General features: G+C 31.7%; 1 protein-coding gene across 2 annotated transcripts in view; it reads left to right on the forward strand.

Annotated features, from left to right (window-relative positions):
- LOC145245901 (VPS10 domain-containing receptor SorCS3-like) overlaps positions 1 to 23829 on the forward strand; it is a 1435182-nt gene that overhangs the window by 918346 nt on the left and 493007 nt on the right. For both annotated transcript variants that reach the window (XM_080107637.1, XM_080107638.1), the window contains exon 5: positions 8677 to 8747. In XM_080107637.1, coding sequence (XP_079963763.1) covers positions 8677 to 8747 — 71 coding nt within the window. The remainder of the gene's footprint in view (positions 1 to 8676; positions 8748 to 23829) is intronic.

Consider the following 23829-nt stretch of genomic DNA (forward strand, 5'->3'; position numbering starts at 1 on the left):
CACATACAGAATGTTTCGTTGTATCGCAGCTTATATGTGCGGCTAGACTAGCACTCATCCCTAGGAAGGGATTTAGCCTATAACTGAGATCGGTCTCTATGAACGACCTCATCAAATGCTTAGTTATATAGACACTTGCCCACAGCGTAAATAGGGCTCGACCAGCTTGTTCATTTACAAACAAACAGCTTTACATAACGCTAATTAAGCAACGGGTGGGATCATTTTACCACAGTACTCTACCCAAGGACAGGGGCTTAATATATATATTTATATATATATATATATATACATATATATATATATATATATATATATATATATATATTTAAAAAAGTGTAGCCATCAACAATTGTGGAGTTTGCAGCCTTTTATCGTATTTTTATTTGAAAATATTTTATAACGCGTTTCAAGCTTTGTTTCGCTCTCTTCAGATATTTTCGTAAAAAGGTTTTATATATATAAGTGAACGTGTCTGTATGTATGTGTGTGTGTACATTTCCCTACGCAATAACTGTCAATTTTTAGTCTACAGACTCGAAATTTGATATGCAGCGTACTGAGATTTGGGAATATCTATGTGATCGGTTTTCGGTCAGATATTTGGCTGTTAAAGGGTTAAAGTTCAACGATTTGACGTTTATGAACTCTACCAAACTCCTCCGACAATTTTGAGTCAAAACACTTGAAATTTTAGATATACGTTCCTTGGACATGGATCTAACTTAATAAGTTGATCTGAGCCCAAAACAATAAATATTAAGGGGGTCATAATAGGGGTCAAAGTTTAAAAAATTGACCGTTTTGTTTTTTTGTTTTATTGCTCAGCATACACCTCCAAATATCCGGGCAACGCCGAACACCCATGCTAGTATATATATATTAGCAAGATAAAGTAAATATTGGTATATATGAATTTATTTGTCAGTTCAATACAGAAGAAACATTATTGGAAGGTGGTATTTATTCAAAGTCTAATTCGTTTGATCAGAAGAAGGGAAAGGTGCTAGATTACAAATAGGGGTAAATGTGATATCTATATTATGGTACATTAAGAAGAAAATGTTGGAATGTTATATATATATATACATATATATATATATATATATATATGTATATATATGCATATATATATGTATATATATATGCATATAAATGTATATATATGCATGCATATATGTATACATATGTACATATGTATATATATATGTATATATATATATGTGTATGATGAAAATAATGGAAATAGTATTCCGACAAAATAGAGAAAATAAAAAGGAACAAACCGTATTATGTGTTCATCAACGTTTCGTCTTTAAAGACGAAACGTTGATGAACACATAATACGGTTTGTTCCTTTTTATTTTCTCTATATATGTGTATATATATATATGTATATATATGTATATAGATAGATAGATATATGTATATATATGTACATATATGTATATATGTATATATATACATATATATACATACATATACACACACACACACATATATATATGTATATACATATATATATATATATATATATATATATATATATACATACTATCTAAATCCAAAATTATCTGCACAGTCACCCTTCATAGTTACGATGTAAATACATACAACATTTCTGTGTATTGGCGTCACACCTAATTCTTTCCCAATATACGAGATACATTCATAATGCTACGTGTTTTTTTTTCAGACTGATATTCCTAATACGTTGGAATCCCAGGTCATACGTTGACAGGGCTGTTAATCCTTGATTGATTTAGGTACTTGGTCACAAATATAAAATACATGACTCGGAAGTTTACTTCATATCACTATTTTCCATTCTAACTGTGTCGAGGTGGCAGCGTCGTTTATTTGCCGCACCTCTCTGTCCAGACTATTTCTTTGAAACAATCAAAGAGTAGATGCGCATACAGCACTTATATATATATATATATATATATATATATATATATATATATATATATATATATATATATATGTTGTTGTTGTTTTTTCTTGTAAAACCATTTTGTCTTCAATTTGTAAAGACGTTCTTCCCACCACCACCCCACACACATCATAACAATTCTATTATTTATTTATTTAAATATAGCTGCGGTGTGCGCTACGTCGGGCGGACGTCTCAAAGATTGGATAATAGGGTAAAACAACATGTTCCATCCAAAATTCGAAATGGAAACTACCTACCTTCGGACGTTTTGAACAATACCCATGGCTCATCTATAGGAGAACACCTTATAAATAATCGTATTTGCGCTTTGAATTTTAGTGCGGACTTTTTTATTCATCCTTAGTAAGTCGCACTCTCTTTATCATCTTAAAATTCTAGAAACTATATATACTAAGACTCTGAGACCTTCTCTTTGCAAACAAAAAGGGAATCTCTTAGGGCTTAACCTAGTTTCTATTTAATAATTAATCTTTTAATTTTTTCACTCCTACCTTTTCATCTCCGATTCATTGTTCCCCACCCTTTTCTTTTTAAAACGTAATTAAGCTCGATTTTAGCTCTGTTGAGCGAGCTTCGAAACTGGTCAGCTGACACATCAATTTTATTTTTTAATTTCACAATCTAAAATAATGTTTTCGAACAAGTTTAAATTTAGTCTTTACATAGCCATAATAAAATTTTGTACCCCGCAAAACATATTTAAATATCTTTAGACTAGGTACCCACTTGAATTAATCAATGGATTAAATTAATTTTTGAAAATCAGGAGTAAAATAAGAACTATGCAGACTAACCAGTCCTTTTTATATATGTGCCAGAGCAATAAAGTCTGTCCCTCTTTTATTTTGTTTAAAATAAAAAGAGCTATTTACATCCTGAACAAAAGGTTGAAGATGCATTTATCTCCAATTTTTTGTCTAAACTTTCTTGCGATCTGGCGTACTTGAGAAGGAAGTACTCTAAATTATGGAGAAATTATGTAGGCAGTTTATCCTTGTTTGAAAAAATACGATTTATTCGTTATGTTGCAAGAATACACGAACGCAGCCTTTCCAGGTTGAAGTCAAAACACCAGAATAAATTGCAACATTTAATATTTAAAAAATTCGGTTGGTCGAATAGCCCAGATATTTCTAGAAACGTCCTTAATATCTCTTCCTCGCAGCTGTCCCAACTCGAATTGAATATACTTTCACATGGGTTGTACTTCTGCATTCCCCCTTCTAACGCCAAACGTGAAGAGATTTATTCTGAATTCGAAGCTTTTTTTACTCAATTAGCAAGACTTTCCCCTGTTTCCGACAGTAAGGTTAGTGACCTTAAGGCGAAATTGAATGATATTGCTCATTCATATGCTGGTACTCCTGTCTCGTTTAGTTAATCCAAATGGCGTAATTAACATTTCCGTGTTATCAAAACACTACGCCAGAATAAATCTCTTACTATCACTAAACCGGACAAAGGCTCTGGTGTTGTCATACTTGACCACCAGGATTATATCAATAAAATGATGTCAATTCTCAATGACACCTCTAAATTTGTACAGCTAGGTCCGGTAGAGACACACAACTCTACTGTATCTATTGAATCTAGATTCCAAAGACGTCTGGTTAAATGGGTGAAAAGTGTAGCTCTTTCTTCCTCCATTTCTGATTTAATCAGACCGACTGGTTCATTACGTCCCCGTCTCTATGGTTTACCTAAAACCCATAAGAGTGGGGTACCTTTAAGACCAATATTATCCATGATAGGTTCCGCCCAACATAAAGTAGCCAAATGGCTTACTAATATTTTAGAACCAGTTTTGGAAGAGTATAGTTCTTTCTGCATAAAAGATTCTTTTTCTTTTGCTAAATTTATGCAGAATTATACTCAGACTGACAAATTTATGTGTTCTTTTGATATTGAAAGCCTATTTACCTGCGTTCCACTCTCAGAGACAATTGATATATGTGCCGATGTACTTTATCGCAGTCAACTCCCAACTCCCCCTATTCCTGAGAATATGTTTGTGGAACTTATGGAATTCGCCACCATATCGGTCAAATTCAATTTTAATAATATTATGTACAGGCAGATAGATGGTGTTCCGATGGGTTCTCCCCTGGGACCTGCTCTGGCAAATATTTTCGTAGGTTTCCACGAAAAGAGTCTTTTATCTGGCTTTCAAAAACCAAATATTTATTTTCGTTATGTTGACGACACTTTTTGTCTGTTCAACAATGAAACGGAAGCAGATACCTTTTTTTGCATCCCTTAATAATATTCATCCAGTTCTAAAATTTATTATAGAAAAGGAAAGTAATTCTTCCCTTCCTTTTCTAGATGTACTGGTGTGTAAAACACCTTCCGTTTTCTTGACTTCCATCTATCGTAAACCTACATTCACTGGTCTTTACATACGTTGGGAGTCTTTTTGCCCCACCAAATAAAAATATAATCTTATCAACACCCTTATCCATAGAGCTTGTATGATATGTTCAGATAACAAATTAAATGATGAAGTAAAATTTATTACTAAGACTTTTTGCAATAATGGTTTTCCATTGCAAATCGTGGAAACTACAATTAAAAATAAAAATTCTAATTTCAATAAAATTAAACAGGCATCTGTCGACAAATGGTCTATCTACCTACGCTTACCTTGGCTAGGTAATATTAGTGAAAGATTTGCCAAACAAATTTCTTCTGTCGTACAATAATGTTACTTTGCATCAAATACCCGTGTTGTTTTTTCTTGTAAACCCATTTTGTCTTCAATTTGTAAAGACGTTCTTCCCCCCACCCACCATAACAATTCTATTATGTATTTATTTAAATGTAGCTGCGGTGTGCGCTACGTCGGGCGGACGTCTCAAAAATGAGATAATAGGGTAAAACAACATGTTCCATCCAAAATTCGAAATGGAAACTACCTACCTTCGGACGTTTTGAACAATACCCATGGCTCATCTATAGGAGAGCACCTTATAAATAATCGTATTTGCGCTTTGAATTTTAGTGCGGACTTTTTTTCCATCCTTAGTAAGTCGCACTCTCTTTATCATCTTAAAATTCTAGAAACTATATATATTAAGTCTCTGAGACCTTCTCTTTGAAAACAAAAAGGGAATCTCTTAGGGTTTAATCTAATTTCTATTTAATAATTAATCCACCTCTTTCCCCCCTACTTTTCATCTCCGATTCATTGTTCCCCCCTTTTCTTTTTAAAACGTAATTAAGCTCGATTTTAGCTCTGTTGAGCGAGCTTCGAAACCGGTCAATTTTATTTTTTAATTTCACAATCTAAAATAATGTTTTCGAACAAGTTTAAATTTAGTCTTTACATAGCCATAATATATATATATATATATATATATATATATATATATATATATATATATATATATATATATATTTCTGCAGAAATATATTTTTCTTATTATATATCAATCCTTATATAAGAAGCTCAATGTGAATACAGAGCAATATATAGAATAAATGACAAAAATTTAAATTCCAAAATACATGATGTTGACAACTTTTATATGTTATTCCTTTACATCAATTGATCCTTACAATTCTTGACAGTGTCTGTTTCGTAGCGCAAAATCAATCACTTAATAATTATATCAATTAGTGAATCTATTATGCCCTTAACTCATCAGAAGAAATAGCAAATATCAATCACCAAAAGGAATTAAAATGTAATGCAACATGGTGAGAATCCGAAAATTTGGAAGAGAAGTTGCAGTTACCTTTATATTTTTCCCTTACGCCATCTTGGATTTACACACACACACATATATATATATATATATATATATATATATATATATATATATATATATATATATAATATCAAGCTGTAAAAATTAAGTTTACCATCCAAAGCTCCTATAAACATAAAGAGAATATAAATATTAATATCTATATAGCAATTCCAACCAGATAAAAAAAAGCTCAGTAGAACCCAAATATGGAAATAGGGCTTTTAATAAAAAAAATACAATTAAAGACTAAATTATAATTTCTAAAAATTTATTGTTCGGCAGGATACTAAAAAAAAAAAAAGAAATATAAGAATTTCTACAGAGTTTCGAAGAAATCGTTCTTTTCATCAGAGGAAAGATTTTAATAAAATAATCAGTATAGCAAAGCTCTGAATTTGCTAATACTAACATGAATTGAAACTGCATTATACGAAACAAACTATATATGCATAAAAGTTAGTTTATGCATATATGATTAGTTTCATATGGCACAGTTTCAATTAATGTATTATAATTTACAGTATTTGATTGTGTTTTTTTTTTCATATATATATATGTGTGTGTATGTGTGTGTGTGTGTGTTTGTGTGTGCTTGTATACATATGTTGCCGTGGCCTTGAAGAGACGGTAATAATCAAGACAAACATAGTGATATAAGTTACAAAATTGTATTGACAAAATTATCTTACAGACAGTATGCGTCTGATTCTGTGACCATGACTGCCATCAACAATAACTGTCTCGGTGCTTAGTCGTAACTGTATTTATTGTGCTTGGGTAAGTCCATTTATTACTGAAATAGGTAGCTCTACTTACACTATAATACAAACAAACACACACACACACAGAGGATCGTTGCATCATTTAAAAATGAAAATAAAAATGTAGTTTAATTCGTATAGGCACTAATTAAATCCAAATACTACTTGCATAAGCAGACTTATCTCTGGAAAATTCACAAATCCAAAAGGGAGCTCAATTGTACAACATAAAATGTATCTCCGGATCCTTGAACTTTAATCATGAAATAAAAAAGGGGATCATTTGCTGTTTACCATGTAACTGTTTCAGCGATGTTAAAAACAAAACAGCGATTAAATCTATGGCTCCCCAACAGTGTTGGATCAAAATACCACCTCCCTATGTAACTATAACTCTGTGTGTGTATGTGTGTGTGTATGTGTGTGTGTGTGTAAATGTACTTCCGTCCCGTCTCACAAGTACATGTTCTTCCTTTCCCTCCAATTACATGAAAACACGTCAAGCGTATAGGGGGAAGGGATGAAAACAAATATCAAGTCAGAAAACCCCACCATCTGAAATGAATTGATAAACTTTTCTCTCTATTTCCTTAATGAAACATTTTCTTTCCTTCTTTCTTTCCTTCTTTCCTTCTTTCTTTGTTTCTATACGGATTGGTGCATTTTTCCTTTTTTTTTACTTTCCAGATTGAAATGCTTTTTTTCTTTCCTTTTTTAAAACTTCATTGATTGAGAGGTTATATTATACATGAATATTTGTGCGAACACTGGCGAAACATATTTTTTTGTTTTATTTTGTTTTTCACGGAGCGTGTACACTCGTATTAACCATAGTTATTGTTTATTCAAGTTCCAACATTTTCTAAATTAATTCTTTTTTTCCTCTTTTTTCTCTTTAATTTACCTTTTTTTCTCTTTTTTTTCTCTTTAATTTACCTTTTTTCTTTTTTTCTCTTTAATTTACCTTTTTTCTTTTTTTCTCTTTAATTTACTTTTTTTTCTTTTTTTTCTTTTTTTCTCTTTAATTTACCTTTTTTCTTTTTTCTCTTTAATTTACTTTTTTTTCTCTTTTTCTCTTTAATTTACCTTTTTTTCTTTTTTTCTCTTTAATTTACTTTTTTTCTCTTTTTTTTCTTTTTTTCTCTTTAATTTACCTTTTTTTCTTTTTTTCTCTTTAATTTACTTTTTTTTCTCTCTCTTTTTTTCTCTTTTTTCTCTTTAATTTACCTTTTTTCTCTGTAATTTACCTTTTTTGTCTTTTTTCTCTTTAATTTACCTTTTTTTCTCTTTAATTTACCTTTTTTCCTCTTTTTTTCTCTTTAATTTACCTTTTTTTCTCTTTAATTTACTTTTTTTCTCTCTCTTTTTTTCTCTTTTTTCTCTTTAATTTACCTTTTTTCTCTGTAATTTACCTTTTTTGTCTTTTTTCTCTTTAATTTACCTTTTTTTCTCTTTAATTTACCTTTTTTTCTCTTTAATTTACCTTTTTTCCTCTTTTTTTTCTCTTTAATTTACCTTTTTTTCTCTTTAATTTACCTTTTTTCCTCTTTTTTTTCTCTTTAATTTACCTTTTTTCTCTGTAATTTACCTTTTTTGTCTTTTTTCTCTTTAATTTACCTTTTTTTCTCTTTAATTTACCTTTTTTCCTCTTTTTTTCTCTTTAATTTACCTTTTTTTCTCTTTAATTTACTTTTTTTCTCTCTCTTTTTTTCTCTTTTTTCTCTTTAATTTACTTTTTTTCTCTGTAATTTACCTTTTTTGTCTTTTTTCTCTTTAATTTACCTTTTTTTCTCTTTAATTTACCTTTTTTCCTCTTTTTTTCTCTTTAATTTACCTTTTTTTCTCTTTAATTTACTTTTTTTCTCTCTCTTTTTTTCTCTTTTTTCTCTTTAATTTACTTTTTTTCTCTGTAATTTACCTTTTTTGTCTTTTTTCTCTTTAATTTACCTTTTTTCTCTTTAATTTACCTTTTTTCCTCTTTTTTCTCTTTAATTTACCTTTTTCTCTCTTTTTTTCTCTTTAATTTACCTTTTTTTCTCTCTCTTTCTTTTCTTTAATTTACCTTATTTCTCTCTCTTTTTTTTTCTTTAATTTACCTTTTTTTCTCTCTCTCTCTCTTTTTTCTCTTTTTTTCTCTCTCTTTTTTTCTTTAATTTACCTTTTTGCATTCATACATTTTACACTTCTTTTTATATATCTTCAGCTTTATTCCTCATTAAATTTTGGATTGAATTGGACATTATTAAACGATCACGTCACACCAAGATTCTTCTGGTAAGTGAACAAAAACAGTTCTTTATATTACGATTGCACCATATTGTTCTTAGTTAGTCCCAGACTTTTCAGTCGACAAAAAGAAACCATATTGGAATTGATTTTGTCTTTAAACTTTTCAAAATTTAGATTTAAAAAAAATCTCTAGGGAACATTACTTAGATGCCAGTGCTGTTTTTGTTTGTTTGATATATATATATATATATATATATATATATATATATATATATATATATATATATATATATATATATATATATATATATATATAAGTAGGTTGTAGTTCCGCTGTCTTCTCTTGAAAAAGGACTAATAAGTCTGAAATATATTGAGATTTATAACACCATTGAATACAACAGAAAAAAAAAATTACTGTTGTTTAGAGTTAAAATTTGTGTGAAAAAACAAACAAACAACAACAATAAAAAAGAAATTTATTTCTTTTGTTTTCATTTAATTTTACTCTATATAAAAAAAATCTCGCATTGTTCTTGGCTTTTAATTTTACCTTATAATATATATATATATATATATATATATATATATATATATATATATATATATATATATATATATACACACACAGCCACACACCTGGATAGGATTATTATATATCGAAAATTTCCGACTGTTTAACTTTTCCCCCCGGGTTCGCATATAATGAAGAATATCTGAGTTCTCCAAATACCTGCATTCCTATCTTAAAAGGTGACGTAAAAATTAATGTCTTTGAAGTTTTGTATTACATTGCTACTTTTCATAAATGTCAACTGCAAGTAAATGTGCTAACTTTCTCAGAAATGAAAGCCTATGGAACTCTCTTCCATTTACCTGCTTTCCAGCTGGCCACAATATGGTCGTCTTCAAGTCTAATGTAAACAAGTTCTTGATGAGCCGTCCTCTAAAATATTCAAAATTTACCAAATTTCCATTATTAACGATTACTACGGTGTTGTCCCATTGACTACACTACACTCATTAACCTTTAGCCTCGAGTGGCCTCCGGGCCTAGATAAGTGGTGACTCCTTTATAAAAAAAAATACTTAATTTTATTTTCGTCTTCTATTCGTTCTAGTGATAGATATGTTTCGGATAAATGTTTAATACGTGAACTGTGTGATACAATAATCTGTGCACCAACCAAGAACCGTCATACATTATTAATCATAATCACGTTGGACATTATTAATCATAATCACGTTGGACATTATTAATCATGATCACGTTGGACATTATTAATCATGATCACGTCCTTCCATAATTCTACTAGTGAGTGAACTAAGCAATCTGTTCTATACTCCTATAAGTTTTTTTTATGTGTATTGATATTCATATTAAAGACCCTTTTATCGTGGAATTGCATCCACTAGCAAAATATCTAGCTAATTTGCATATATCTTTTAAACATTCATTTTACTTAATTCCCTATTAGAATTTTTTTCTTATGGGATGATCATCTTTAGTTAACTATTATCTGTAATTATATCCATGCAGATATTCTACATGATTTATACTTGCGTAATATTTGCGTAAAAAAGCTTATAGTAAACACAAACCTCTTTCTATACAGATATTTATGTATGCGTATATATATTTGTTTAAAAGAATTTGCCTACTAAACTCCTCTGTCAGTTTTTGGTCTACAGACATGAAACTTCATATATATGGTATTAAAATCCATGGAAAACTTTATATTTGGGTTTTAGCCGCGGAAAATCGGTGCAAGTGTGAAAATAAAAAAAAAATGGAATTTGTCAGGTGATGATCGAACGACGGCATTACAAATATTCATACGTAACGTAATAGCTATTTGTTCATGTTTTAATTTTTAGTCTTTCAGCAAACATGTCTTCATAGCTCAGGCATTAACGTCAAAGGAAAATATAAGGTTAAACGTTTTAGTTTTAATTCTCAGTGGTGGTACACGAGTCATTTTTTTTTATGATTACAATATATTGGGTACAGTATGATATAATAATAAATACGAAATCTGTATTAATCAAAATATCATATTTAAGCGTATTTTACGACCGGGCAATGCCTGAGAGTTCTTTATATTTCTGTAAGACAATTTTCTTTTAAATTAGTTTTTAGTTAACGGGGAAGAAGCATTTCCAAAAAAGCTATAAGATTTGCTTCGGTAATTGGAAATAATTTTACATTTAGCTGCAAATGAATAAAAAAAAGTTTTTAGGTGCGTCGATGCTGAAACCAGAAAGTATTGAAAATTCCCTAATGCTGGACGTTTCTCATGAGGATATTTCACATATCTTAATCTTAAAACGTAGAGTAAAAGCCAAAGTTTTTTTTTATGATATTACGTTGTTATCTATAATATAAATCTCACATGTATGTATGTATGTATGTATGTATGTATGTATGTATGTATGTATGCATGTATTATGTATGTATGTATTATGTATGTATGTATGTATGTATTATGTATGTATGTATGTATGTATGTATGTATGTATGTATGCCTAAAACTTTCGACAGAGGCGACGGATTTTCACAAGATCGGTATCATTTTGTAGATCGACCCTTCGGATGACAAATGTCTAAAAATTAGCATAAAACCTTAATTCCTTCACCCTCAAATGGGCACTTTTCTACAAGGAGGGGTCGATTTTTTGCGAGCCATTTTTGCAAGTCATCGTATCGGTTCGATTGAATTTGCCTAATTTTAATGTTCCGAACTTTCGGTCGCGTCATGGAGTAAAGGTAAGACGTCAGATTTTCTTTCACTTTCTTTTCCGCCTGCGCGTCACGGGTTCGAGCCTGCCTGCCTACTATCCCTTTATTTTGCTCAACACACATCTGCAAACACCCGGGCAACGCCGGGCACTCAGGCTAGTTCTTTATAAAAGGACAACTGTAAATAAGTGCGTTAATTGTATTTAGTTTTAAAAGAATGCTGTTCTTGCTATTCTTCTCGTCAGTGGACAGAAAGAAATCAGCAAATTATAATAATGATTTTTTTCTTTCCCACATTTCCCACTTTTTTTTCTACATTTCTTTACTCGTTTCTTAACGGACACTAATATTTTGCAATTCATGGCTATCATAAATTGTAGTTTCATCTAAAGCCTCAACCAGCAAATTTTAGTCTAGCTACAAATATAATTTGTTCATTTCTTTCTGTTCTCTAAAGAGAAGATTAGCAAGAATAGCATTGTTTGAAACTCCGCGGAATAAGGACTGTGAACATTGTTTGCAGGAGTATTTTGTCGAAAAATAAATGTAATTGTAAATTTTAATTTACAGTTTTAATTTCTTTTTTCTTTTATATATATATATATATATATATATATATATATATATATATATATTGTTTTATTTTACTTCAGTCGAAGTTCTCACAAACTGGGGCTAACACTTGAACTCTATATGAGATACATAGATATTCGAATCTTCCATTTAAGTTCTTTATCTCTCAAACACTGAGTTAGTAAAGCAGTTCAGGACATAATTTGCCTCTCCCCAATTAACCATTTTCATATATTGTAGTATGTCTTTTATTTTGGTCTCTTGGTCTTACTGGATTCCAGGACAAGAATTTATCTAGTCTGGTGGAGTATCCAGCTTCGTGCTATTACTTGAGGTAATATCACTCGGAGAAGGTGCACCATTCCTCCTAAAAGCTAATGTGAGTTAGCCATAGTGAGGAGATATTATTTGGGCAGCGAATACGAAATGTGATTTTGAATATTTGGTCGGGATTTACTTCTGTGGAAAAAGTATCCTCATGCCAGATTGTTCTGACAAACCCCTGTACAGAGAGACCTTAGACACTCGAGGACAATGTCTAGTAGGCATTCAAGATGTGTGTGTATGTATGTGTGTGTATGTATGTATGCGTGTGTGTGTATGTGTGTATGTTTGCGCGCGCGCTCGCGCGCGTGTGTGTGTGTGTGTGTGTGTGTGTGTGTGTGTGTGTGTGTGTGTGTGTGTGTGTGTGTGTGTGTGTGGAGACTATAGCAATACAGGGAAGCGGACGTTAAAATGATGTGACGTATGGGCAAAAATGGACAAACGAAAGAAGGTCGTGTAGAGTTTCTGTTTTATGTCCTCACATATCCATTTATTTTCCAGATCAATCACAAATACAAAACAGTAAAATAGACTTACTGTTTGAGATACCGAGATAGTAGAAGTCTTTGATATTTCGAGAATATGATCTTTTTTTTTTTTCAGAAATAAAGGGCCTAAAAGAAATGTTATAAAAAAGAAATGGAAAATATCGTAAAAACGATAACCATACTGGTTATCTCAGACAGTAAGTCTATTTTACTGTTTTGTATTTGTGATTGATCTGGACAATAAATGGATGCATGAAGATATAAAACAAATTCTTTCGTTTGTTCATTTTAATCCATACGTCACATCACCTGGTTCCCTGCATTGCTTTTTCACTCTTATACTCTTCCACATTTATTTATCAGCAGCAATTCAAGCAAACTACCTTTCCCTTATATATATATGTATATATATGTATATATATATATATGTATATATATACATATATATACATATATATATAAGAACAAGTAGTTAATAAAACATGTTAAAACACTTTGAAAAAGAGTTAAAGCATATTTAATTTAAAAGGAAGCACAAAATAAGTGGATAGTCCTTAATCTGCGGAGTTTCGAAGAAATACTTTCCTTCTCATGAGAGGGTAGGGTAGGATTTAGTAAAATGCGGGATCGGTTTTTGCTTGCAAAAGTATTTGATGAAACTACATGTAAGTCATAGATCTTACTTGGTAACAAATAGTGATGCAGGGGGAATATGGTGAAGAAAAAGAGGTGATTTCACGTGAATGGATAGTCTGGTGAAAGGTAAAATATCCAATAACGGTAAAATCCAAAATCAAAATCCAAAAAAGTTGGTTAAGTTTCCATTTCCACAAGTAAAATCCAAGGAAATCGCGTAATTGGAAGATGGTCCAAAGTAATCCAAAAGGCAGAAATCCGTGGAATAATTTACAAACGGAGGCAAGGAAAAGGGAATGAGTTCAAATAATATTATTAAAAGAAAGATAAGATGTGCGTAGAAAAAAATTTAAAACGACTGTCAAGGCTGGACTAATTTTGGGAAAATATATATATTGTTCGAAATTTTGCTGAAATTCAGACTCACATTTTTTATAGCTTTCGTTCATTTCACCATGGATTTCCTCATTACTGCCGTTTCGTTAACAAGGGACAATTCCATGTTTTTATGTTTCCATAGAAATTTTCCAACCCATCAACTCGTCAGATGCGATTTCCTTCCGATGTTATTTAACATAAAGTTGTGTTGTACATCACAAACCTGGTACGTTTTATTGGTGTGTGGGGAGGGGGCGATTTCATGATCACATTTTTACAGGTCAGCCATATTGGATATTGTTCAAACGAAAATTCATACATAAATATATACGTATGTGTGTGTACATATATATATATATATATATATATATATATATATGTGTGTGTGTGTGTGTGTGTGTGTGTGAGTGTGTGTGTGTACGTTGACACACTGGGGGTGACTGGTAATCTATAAAATCTATATAATCCGTTATAGGAACATTTATTATGTTGTAATGTCGGACAAACGTAAAAATGAGGAAAACTGTTTCATAGTGATCATGAGAAATGTAAATTCATAATATCACGCGTTTGAAAATAATATTCTAAAACAAATAATTTTACAAGTAAAGAATCCGATCCAAAACTATTTAAACGGAATTTGTTCATCGCATGAAAGATTTAGGTTAGAAAGAAACTGAAAATAACAATACAAATGTAAGGAAATCTCATTAAAGAGGGCATTGCAATTTTATCTTATTTTAATCAGTTATTTAAAAAAATAATTCACTAAAAATCAAAACATTTTATTTTGCATGCGGTAGCTTTTATTTTGAGCGGACTGCGTTACCTTAATGCTAATTTTCCCTTACCCACGAGGTGCCCCCAAATAAAGAACGACACACACACACACACACACACACATATATATATATATATATATATATATATATATATATATATATATATATATATATACAGCTGTAGCTACAGAGACGTGTTTGGCATTTATATTATACTAGCAAGGGGTACCCGGCGTTGCCCGGTTGTTTTCTTGGGGGGGGGGGTTAAAAAAGTAAGTATGAGGATCGAACCCGAACCGTTGAGGCAAAGTTGTGAAAAAAAGAAACGTGCGATGTTAACCATTGCTCCACCGCGAGATGCTTACGGAAACACGTTTGAATTTATTTAATTAGTTGGATTTAGCAGGTGCTCGTTTTAATGAGGTCAGTTTGACTGCGGGATTTCATTTACTGCTGAACGCTTTTTTTCCTCGTCCCCAAGATGTTATAGGAAAAAGACTAACCCACATGCGGCGGGCGACAAATATTGAATATTTATCTTCCCGAAATCGAGCAAATTAAATAGACAGGCGAGCTTCGTTGTTAACTGTGAGATATTACGATTTGTATGTGATATAAAAAGTTTTAAAAAGTTGTTAAGCGAGCGACCGCTTCTCTGAAAGAAGCCTTTTGTAGACACACGGAAAAAGTGAACACACATACATACATACATACATACATTTTCGCTTTTATATTTATAGATGTTTTTTTCGGGGGGGGGCATCTATGACAGCCACAGCTACGCACACAGGTGTATGCCTCAAAGCAAGCAGAAGTTTAAAATGAAATAGAAATATAATGTTTAAATGTCGTTTCCATTTATTCTCGTGTTAACTGATGCTGGCTCAGAAGTAACGTCCTAGCTAATAGAGTCAAAGGTGACTTTATAGCTGGGTTCGAATCGCTCAACCAACAGTAATTATACCTTCTTGTACTGGTGATTGTGGAAGCATGAATCGTTAGTGTCTGTAGGTACAAAAAAAAGTGTTATATAAGAAGGAAGAAAATACACTGCCAGAGATAAAGAGTTAGTTTTGTCTCGGTGAAAGAAGAACGCAATATAGTGGGGCAGGTTATCTCAGTATTCCATAAGAATCTTTCGCTTAATGATACATAGTATGTGAAAGATTGTTTCAGTAATCTGCCCCCACTAATACATATACCTGTTTTTTTTTAGGGCATCTACGTTAGCTACGGCTACACACACAGGTGTATGCAAAGAAAACCCTCATCAGAGCAAGAAGAAGTTTAAAAAAAATTCAAATACATAATAATATATAATAATAATAATAATAATAATAATAATAATAATAATACATCATAATAATACATCATAATGTATAATAATAATAATAATAATAATAATAATAATAATAATAATAATAAATACATCATAATGTATAATACTTAAATTGCGTTTCTTTCTACATTATGCTGTTAATTCTCCTACGGAAACTGCTCCAACTACAAGATCAACGCTCTAACAACAATAGTAACTTCTAACAAAACGAAGTTCCACGAGGACTCTTCTCTGATACTTTAATCCTCCATTCCTTTTTCGTAAGAGGATAACGTTACACAATTTATGATGGAGAAGGGTATAGGGTTTCTTCCACTGGAGTTTGTTTCTTCATGAAAATAAGGAAGAAGCAATTAAATTGCTTGACAATAACAAGAACACAAACACGTTCTTCTTTAACCGAAAAAGGATACCCTAAATTCGGCGTCGTCTTCAAATTCATAGGTGATGATCAATAGTACAATGGTCGAAACATTAAATTTGGCTTCCTCTCATGTTTTTAGAATTTTAGAAAAATTAAATTTAAATATAATAAAACAGCCATTGGAGTTACTACCATTTTTAGTTAGAGAGAGAGGGGGAGAGAGAGAGGGAGAGAGAGAGGGAGAGAGAGAGAGAGGGGGGGGCCGATTCTAGTCGAGAAAAGAACGCGATACTCACACATGTTTTTAGTAACCTACTATAACCACAGCTGAACACACATATGCGCATACACTATACCATAACTATAACAACAGCTACAGACACGCGCCTACGCGTGCGCGCGTGCGTGCGTGCGCGCGTGCACACACACACACACACACACTCTAATAGGATAGATGATGCTTCATCATGAGGTTTAAGATTATGTTAAGTTTTAATAGTGTTAAACTAATTAACCAATAATTATGAATTTCTGGACGAAGTTACAAGGCGTACGGGTGGATAATATGAGCTATATTTAGTTTAATTTATTTCATGAAAAGGGTTAAAATTATGTCGAAGCCCTTTCTAGAAAATTCAGATACCTCCAATTTTTGTGAAAATTTAACAATAAGTATTAGATATCAATTAATAAATATTCCCTAAAATGCCAGTTTCTTTAGAGTATTTTAAGATAAATATAGTTCACATTATGACCCCTTACGTCTAGCAGGTGTGTTCCAATTTCATATTGTTTATATATTAGTTTACAACTGAATTCTATATATACACGATGATTGCTGCATCTTTCCAGATGATCGCCCTCAAATTCAGTTCTCCCCATCTCGTCCATGCCATCTCAGATGACTCTGCAGTCCCGCCTCAGATTTGCATATCTTGAAACAGATATGACATACAAATTGAACAATTTCCGCTGAGTTAACTTCCTCTGGAGGTTGAAGGGTATTCCTATGAACAAGCATATGTCTTCTCAAACCAGAACTAGACTTGCAAACTCTGCTGCATATCAAACAGATCGTTTGGTTTGGACTAAAAAACACAAAGTTGACCTAAACAGGACTTTTGTATGACGTAAGGTGGTTGACGTAGCCAGCTTTTGACAGAAGTACTTGTTCACAAGTGCTGCATTTTCAGCTCTGTGTGCCATGGTTAAAACCATCAATTAAACCTTTTCTAAGCTTCTGTTTCAGATTGCTGTGACTCTGCTTTCTTTTATCTAGAGCATCACAACTTTTACGTACAAGCTTTCGCCACTTCGGTCTTGGCAAAGTAAGTTCTTCTCACGTGTCGATGTTGATTTGAATGACTTTCAAATTGTTCTTTGTACAGTCCCTGAACCTTGTCCTAGGCTTATGTTGAGGGCGCCAGTTATTTTCCAACTCCGCATAAAAAAAATTTGTTTCAGCAGCCTACAATCTTTCATAAGAACCACGTGGTCCATCCAATGCATGTGAGATCTGATTACAAGGGTCTCAATACTAGAGCACATACATACATACATACATACATACATACATACATACATCATCATCATGATCATGATCATGATGATGATGATCATCATCATCATCATGATCATTATCATGATCTTCATGATCATCATCATTATCATCACTAGTTCAACGTCCGTTTTACATGCTGCCATGCATTCGATGTCTTTAAGTATTTACTTTCAAACTAACTTTTAGCTCTGTTCAGGTCTTTATTTATCCCTCTTTCTCTTATGTCCATTTTTAACATTTCTCCTCATGTTTTCCTTGTGAACTGAAACTACTACCTAAACTGTGCCATAAATACTTTTTTTTACATAGGCATCACCACTAATTAAGGACCAGAGGTCACTCGAAGATAAGGCTTAAAGAGTGTACAGTAGTCGATTTGACAATATAGTAATCGTTAATAATGGAAATTCGGTAAATTTGTTAACTTAAATAGAACGGCTCATCAAGCACTTGCTTACGTTGGACTTGAAGACAACCATATTGTAGTCAGCTGGAAAGCAGGCAAACGGAAGACAGTTCCACAGCCATGCAGTTCTAAGAAAGAAACTTTGTTCATGGAATCTACGTTTAGGTTTACCATTATCTATACTTTTACAAGAAAACTTTAATCCATTCTTTCATCATGATAATTTCATGAAAGTCTACTTTTCTGCACACATCTCCCTATACTCTCCAAGTTTAATCTCACTCAGATCTAAGCCTATGTATAAAACACATTACACATTACACGTCCATCATATCATTCTCATATATTTTCTCTCCATGCAACAGATGTTCGCAACCTTGACTGGCCAGGTTTCACTTCTGTGCATCGTCACACTGCCTGATAGACTTTTATCATGATCAACAGTGGTGATGCTCTGCTAGTTAGTAATGCTGGAAATTCCCTGAATTTACTCCATTCACAACTAATGTTTGTAATTACACAAGCTCCTGTTCCACCCTGTACGCCTTTAGTATCACCAAGGTAACTAAACTTCTTCACAACCTGAATAACTTTATCGTTATATATACTTTAGGCTAGACAACCCACGATTTTGTCGATTCTTTTTTCTTCTTTTCCTCCTCCTTGGACTAAACTTGCTCGCTTGACTCGGCATGATGTGGGGGTTAAGCGAGTCAGAGCTACTTCCGCTGCTGACCTATCTGCCGAGTTTTACCCAATGCTTGCAAGTACCACAAAATTGTCCAATTGGATGTATGTATAATACACATGACCACGTCTCCCCAAACGTAGTTTTCTATAAATAATTTAAACCCAGTAGACAAAGGACCGCCTGAAGACGACTGATGTTTCAGTAGAAAGCGTTAGCTGAAACAATGCAATAATATGTAACATACGGATCCTACATACAAACATTCGATATTACAAAACGATTAATACGTAAATTGGGAAAAAAAAAACCCAAAAAAACAAAAGAATGTCGTTTAACCGAAACTTTCCGTGCACTTCAACACACACACACACACACACACACACACACACACACACACACACACACACACACACACACACACACACACACACATATATATATAGTTTTAACAAAATCAAGACATCAAGGAATAGATTAATAGCAACAAATAGTGTATTTCATCGTTAGTTACAATTGTTTCAAAACTATTCGGACAAATTCAAACCTTATGTCGTTTGAAAATTTTCACAAGAACAGCCTTTCGTAAGACTATTTAATAAAAAAAAACACTTTAATAATGAACAGTATGGAATCCATTTTTCTCATAAGGAAAAACATGAGAAAATATTTTACTTACATCTCATCCTTCCAAAACTATATATATATATATATATATATATATATATATATATATATATACTAGCGGGTCGCCCGGCTTTGCCCGGTCGTAAAATACGCTTAAATATGATATTTTGATAAATGCAGATTTTATATTTATTATTATATTATATTAGACCTAATATATAATGATTTAAAAAAAAAAAAATATAAACTGACCCATGCGCCACCACCGAGAATCGAAACCAAAGCATCTAGCTTACGATTTACTTTTTCCTTTAATGTTAATGTCTGAGATATGAAGACATGTTTTCTGCAAGGCTAAAAAATTAAAACATAAACCAATAGCTACTACGTTATGCACGCATATTCGTAATGCCGTCGTTCAACCATCGCCTGGCAAATTCCATTTTTTTTAATTTTCACACTTTTGTACAGGTTTTCCCCGGCTAACATTATCTATGCAAAAGGTAACAAAAAAAAAATTGGTGAGTTTTCTCATGTTCAATAATGGTAGTTAAATAAAAATATTATTTTTATTTTTGATTTTGAATACATATTAGTTTTTTACATACACATAAAATTAATTGAATTACAGGCGTCCAAAAGTTAAGGAACGCGGAAAATAATGCAAACTTTAGCAATTTTAATAACAACTTAACAAAATGTTGACTTCGAATATTCGAAAACAAAAGTTATCTATACAAGAAAATTAGCGTATTTGTAACCATTATGATGAAAAAAGGCAATAGGGAAAATTGCTAAAATATTGAAAAGCTCTAAAAGCGTTGTTTTACGGGTTATTGAAAATAGAAGAGAAGGTTTACCATTGACTGAAAAGTAAAAAATTGGGCCGCCCCCAAATAACAACTAAGAGGGAGGATAGAAAAACCACTCGATCATCTCGTTCTGATCGCCCTAAAACTTCGGCTTCGATATCCCGGGATTTTACATCCGAAATTGGACAAAATATTTCCCGACAAATGGTCTCACGAAGATTAAACGAAGTTGGATTATTTTCAAGAAGCCCATGCTCAAAGACTTTAATTTCTATTTAAAAAAAAAAAAAAAAAGGTTAGATTATTATTCACCGAAAAAATATTTGTTTTGGGAAGAAAAAAATGGGAAAAGGTTCATTTTAGTGATGAATCTAAATTTAATGTTTTCGCATCAGACAAAAGACCACATGCCAGAAGGAAAACTTGAGAAAGACTGTCTCCTTACGTCGTTAAAAGTACAGCAAAATTTGGAGGAGACAGTATAATGGTATGGGGCATGATATCTCCAAAAGGAACTGCCCGAGTGTACAGAGAATTGGTTAGAGAACATGTGGTTCCGAATCTTTCTGATTCTGATATCTTTATGCCAGAAATGCACCGTGCCATAAAGCAAAAATAGTTTTAATAGAGCTAAATAGATCCAATATTTGCATTATGGATTGGCCAGCTCAGAGCCCCGACCTGAATCCAATTTAAAATGTTTTGAAAATTATTGGTGATAAGATCACAGAAAAAAAAAATCTTGATGATTTATGGGAATGTATAAAAAAAAATCCTGGAATAATATCTCACCTATAACATGTGAACGATTGGTTCTGTCTTGCAGCAAAAGATGCCATAGTGTGATTGAAAACAAGGGGCTTTTCACTTAATACTTTATTTTTTCATTAATAATTTCCTCCGTTCCTTAACTTTTGGACACCTTTAATTTAATTCAATTTATTTATATGAAAAAAATACTTATGTGTATTCAAAATAAAAAATATTGTTTTTTAATTATTTAACTACCATTATTAAACATTGGAAAATTCACCAAAATATTTTTTCCTTTTTCATAGATAAAGTTAGAAGACATTAAAAAAAAATGATCGACCGTTCCTTAAATTTTGGACTCTACTATATATATATATATATATATATATATATATATATATATATATATATATATATATATATATATATACTAGAAAAAGTACCCGCCGTTGACTGGGATCAAAAACAGCCTACAGGAAATGGACTATGATTTATGAAAGTATGATAGGTTATGAAAAGAAAGGGTTGTAAAGAGATAGCTTCGAATTTGGGGCTATCAAAACCAAAGCAAAATATGATGAAAGTAAAAATAAAATAGATAAACCCCATAATTTATTATACCATACCTGTTCACACTGAAACACTTATCACAATATTCTGTAGCTCTATATTAAAAAAAAACTTGTTAAACTTTGTGACATATTTCCATTCTATGGAGGTCAGGCGCGAATTTTTTTTTATTTTATTATTTACCATATTTCTTCAAACTGAAACATAATTATCAAAGTATACGTACGCATAATTATCAAATTATACTTACGCAGATAGATATGAAAATCTTTATTAAAGTTTGTGCCTATTTCCATTCTATGGAGGCCAAGCGCGAACGCAGCCCCCACAATTTTATTATACCATCCCTATTTAAGTTAAAACATACTTATGAAACTATTATTATGTGCATCTATATCAAAAAAACTTGTAAACGTTTTTTTTTTTATTTTTAATTTTTTTTATTTCCATACTTTGTGAACCAGGCGCGTACGCAGACCCCACAGTTTTAATGAATCATCATTATGCCAGATCAAACATATCCATTCCTGTGTCTCGATACATCTTCTATCATTATATGTAATCAGTTTTCTATAATAGTCAACCATATAGGAGCCTATTCGTGACCAGACACACACGCAGACGTTCAGCTTTATATATATATATATATATATATATATATATATATATATATATATATATATATATAAATGCATAAATAAATATATGTCGAAAGAGATTTGTGTTTACTATAATCTTTTTACGCAAATATTACACAAGTATAAATCATGTGGGATGTCTGCATGAATATAATTACACGTAATAGTTAACTAAAGATTGATCATCCCACAAGACCCCCCCCCAAAAAAAAAAAAATATAATCATGGACAATTAATTAAAATAAACGTTTAAAAGAATGTACAAATTAGCTAGATATTTTGCAGATGAATGCAATTCCACGAACCATATATAACAAAGTTATATAGGACATTTTTTTAATATGAATATCAATACAGACACACAAAAAAAGAAATTGTAAGAGTATATATATATATATATATATATATATATATATATATATATATATGCGCGCGGGTAAGGTTGGAATATCGTTTCACCAACAAATGTGCGTGGAGTTACTTTCTTTCGTCTACCTCGTCTGCGTCAAACTCGCTTCCTTTTCTAGCTTTCTTGAAGTCGTCGTTTCTAACCATTTATTGTTAGAGGGGTGCTAGTTTTTTTTTTTTTTGTTTTCATTATAACATTTACACTTCTTGTAATCGATTATTCTGTCTCAATCTATCAGTACGGCATAATCACGTTGACACACCGGTTCTCGTTAGAACACCGAAATCAAGCAACATTGAGCCCTGCTAGTACCAGATGGGTGACCAATTTGGGAATGCCAGGCGCTGTATATAGGCGGACGTTGATAACTGTCTGTAAGAGTTGCAAAAAACAGACCGTCATCATCTCCAATAACAGGACATACGACTGGTAGTCTCCTACGAATTTTATACTCCCATAAAACTTCGTATTCGGAGGAAGTCAGTTAAACCCGCTATAGTACTAGTGCCGCAGTTTTTTTTTTTTCAATCTACAAGTAATTATATAAATATGCAAATTATATAAATATGAAACATGGAAAAATAATGAAATGTGGTTGAACTAAATAAATTCTATTCTTTATAAAGGCGTTTTTATTTTGTTGTTTTTTTTTTCAGTTCTATTTAAACAAAAAAAAATAACTTTAGTTTAAGATTTTATTTTTATCTCTCTCCAAACTCTTACGCTTAAATTACTTTTATAAATAAATCATCTGAAATGAACCACTTGGGAGCAATTACGGAACGATCAGAAGATTTTGTAGTCTCGACTCTTCTGGAAATGGCAGGAAATCAATCAGCATCTGGTTCCAGACAATTTGCAGAATTCAATCGGAATGCATACCGGGACTTACAAAAGAAAAAAAAAAAAGAAGAAAAACGAAAATCGAACGATAGAATTACAGCTTTAAATATGATAAAATGGCAAAAAGTTGCGATATTAAAAGTAATATATGGATAGCAATGGATGAAATTTCTAAGTAGATTAAATAATTAAAAGA

This window comes from Euprymna scolopes, chromosome 23 (assembly GCF_053919585.1).
Source record: "Euprymna scolopes isolate OS-2025 chromosome 23, ASM5391958v1, whole genome shotgun sequence".
Classification (NCBI taxonomy): Eukaryota; Metazoa; Mollusca; class Cephalopoda; order Sepiida; family Sepiolidae; genus Euprymna; species Euprymna scolopes.